Below are 1,859 nucleotides of genomic sequence, written 5' to 3' on the forward strand. Positions count from 1 at the left end.
TACTTCCCAGTGCTTTATCCCCTATTACAGCATGCACGCTAGCTAAAGTCTTTAAAAGTAATATCATCTTAAGAAAAACAAACAATTTTCTTGTGTTTCATCAGTGAACAACATAAAATCTTTAATATCTATTTGAACAACACACAATGGAGTAGAGAAACACATCATCTGATAACCAGGATATGAAGCAATTACTGTATAACGGATAATGTTAAAGTAATTACATCACCTGAATCTTAAGTAACACTTACTGAACTGAAGCTTACTCAAGACAGTCCTTGGACTTTGCGAGCTTTCTTGTTTGCAAAGTCATGTATGACATCAAAACTTATCTGTCGCAAAATGTCATGCTCACTGCTCATCAGTGTGAGGTGGTTGAGGCGTTCTTGTGCCATTGATGTGCGCAGCCTGTTCTTGATTAGCTTTAGCTTGCTGAAGGATCGCTCTCCAGAGCAATTGCTCACCATAAGAACAAGGTAGAGTCTAAGAACAGTCTCTACATTAGGAAAAGTGTCCTGGACCCCTTTCTCTATAATCGACTTGTACAAGAAGTGTTCATGAGATATTTGGTCTGCCTTGTCGTTTACAAATATCCTGGCAAATTCACTGAATTGGATAAGCTCTATGCCAAGGGTCATGTCCAGGTCTTCCCTGTATGTGTTCACAAGCTTTGCAGCAGCTTGTTCAATCTCAACAGCTGTCATGGCATCTAGACTGCGCAGGAAACTGAACAGGGAGCATATTCTCGTATATGCGGCCAATCGTTGTTTCATGGAAACCACAAATTGGTCAATGACAGGCAGGAAATTTTCAACTCGGAATTTCTGTGCAGGATATAGTTGTGCCTCTTTTCCTCGACCATAATCTAGTGGATTCAGTCGCACACTTGGTGGGCGATTGCATGTCTGCCTGTAAGTTGTTGTCCCTGATTTCTCTGCTCCTTTGGCTTCATATTCACTAAACAAATCACGCTTGTCTTCAATGAACTTCTGCAATGATGTTAATACAGCAACTGCAGTGTTGAGGTCAGCCTTTGGATCTTGTAATATGTGACTGGTGGCATTTACTCTGTCAAGCACTTCATGCCAGAACACTGCATATATCCCCATCTCGAGCTGGCACATCTGATCATACAAACCCTTTGCTTCACACTGAGTTGCATCTTTCTCATCTTTGTCATTTCCAATTTTCATCAACGCCTCCTTAAATGATGAATAGCCTTGTTCAAGGGCTTTACTGGCATCAGCTCTGCATGACCACCGTGTTGTGGTAACTCTTTTTGGTAGAAGGACAGAGGTCCCAGCTGACTTGAGTGTTTCAGTCAGAACCTGGTAACGATGTGTAGATGCAGTGAAAAAGACATATAATTTCTCAAGGAAATCAAAAAATGACACAGCAGCTGCACAACATTCTGCTGCAATTTTTCCAACCAATTTTAGAGAGTGTCCTGTGCAGGGAATCCACTCGGCCAGTTTGTTTTCTGCCACCACTTTAGCTTGCAGACCGTTCCATCTCCCGCTCATGGCACTAGCATTATCATAAGACTGGCCACGGCAGTTTTGTAGGTCGATGTCATGAGTGTTGAGAAACTCCATCAAACCATCAAACATCTCTTGTGCCTTGTGACCTTGGTTTGGCATAAAAGTGACAAAGCGCTCAACTGGTTCTGTGAGCTCCATGAAGCGAAATATGACAGTAAGTTGATCAACGTGGCCTTCATCTGGGGTGCCGTCTATAGAGATCGAATAATACTTTGATTTCTTCAAACGCAAGATGATTTCATCCAAAACCTTCTTGCCCATTAGCAGGATAAGCTCATCACATATGGTTGAAGAAAGGTAGTTAGTATGGCCCCGTCC

At 42.2% G+C, this 1,859-nt stretch overlaps 1 protein-coding gene across 1 annotated transcript; it reads right to left on the reverse strand.

The window, feature by feature from the left end:
* Positions 1-266: 266 nt before the first annotated feature.
* LOC145412372 (uncharacterized) lies at positions 267-1,124 on the reverse strand. The gene has a single exon (XM_080282261.1). It carries the CDS (start codon positions 1,122-1,124, stop codon positions 267-269), a length of 858 nt encoding a protein of 285 aa, XP_080138387.1.
* Between the last annotated feature and the right edge of the window lie 735 nt (positions 1,125-1,859).

Source organism: Coenobita brevimanus, chromosome 93, assembly GCF_032717465.1.
Source record: "Coenobita brevimanus isolate Jiangsu-jjx chromosome 93, ASM3271746v2, whole genome shotgun sequence".
NCBI lineage: Eukaryota > Metazoa > Arthropoda > Malacostraca > Decapoda > Coenobitidae > Coenobita > Coenobita brevimanus.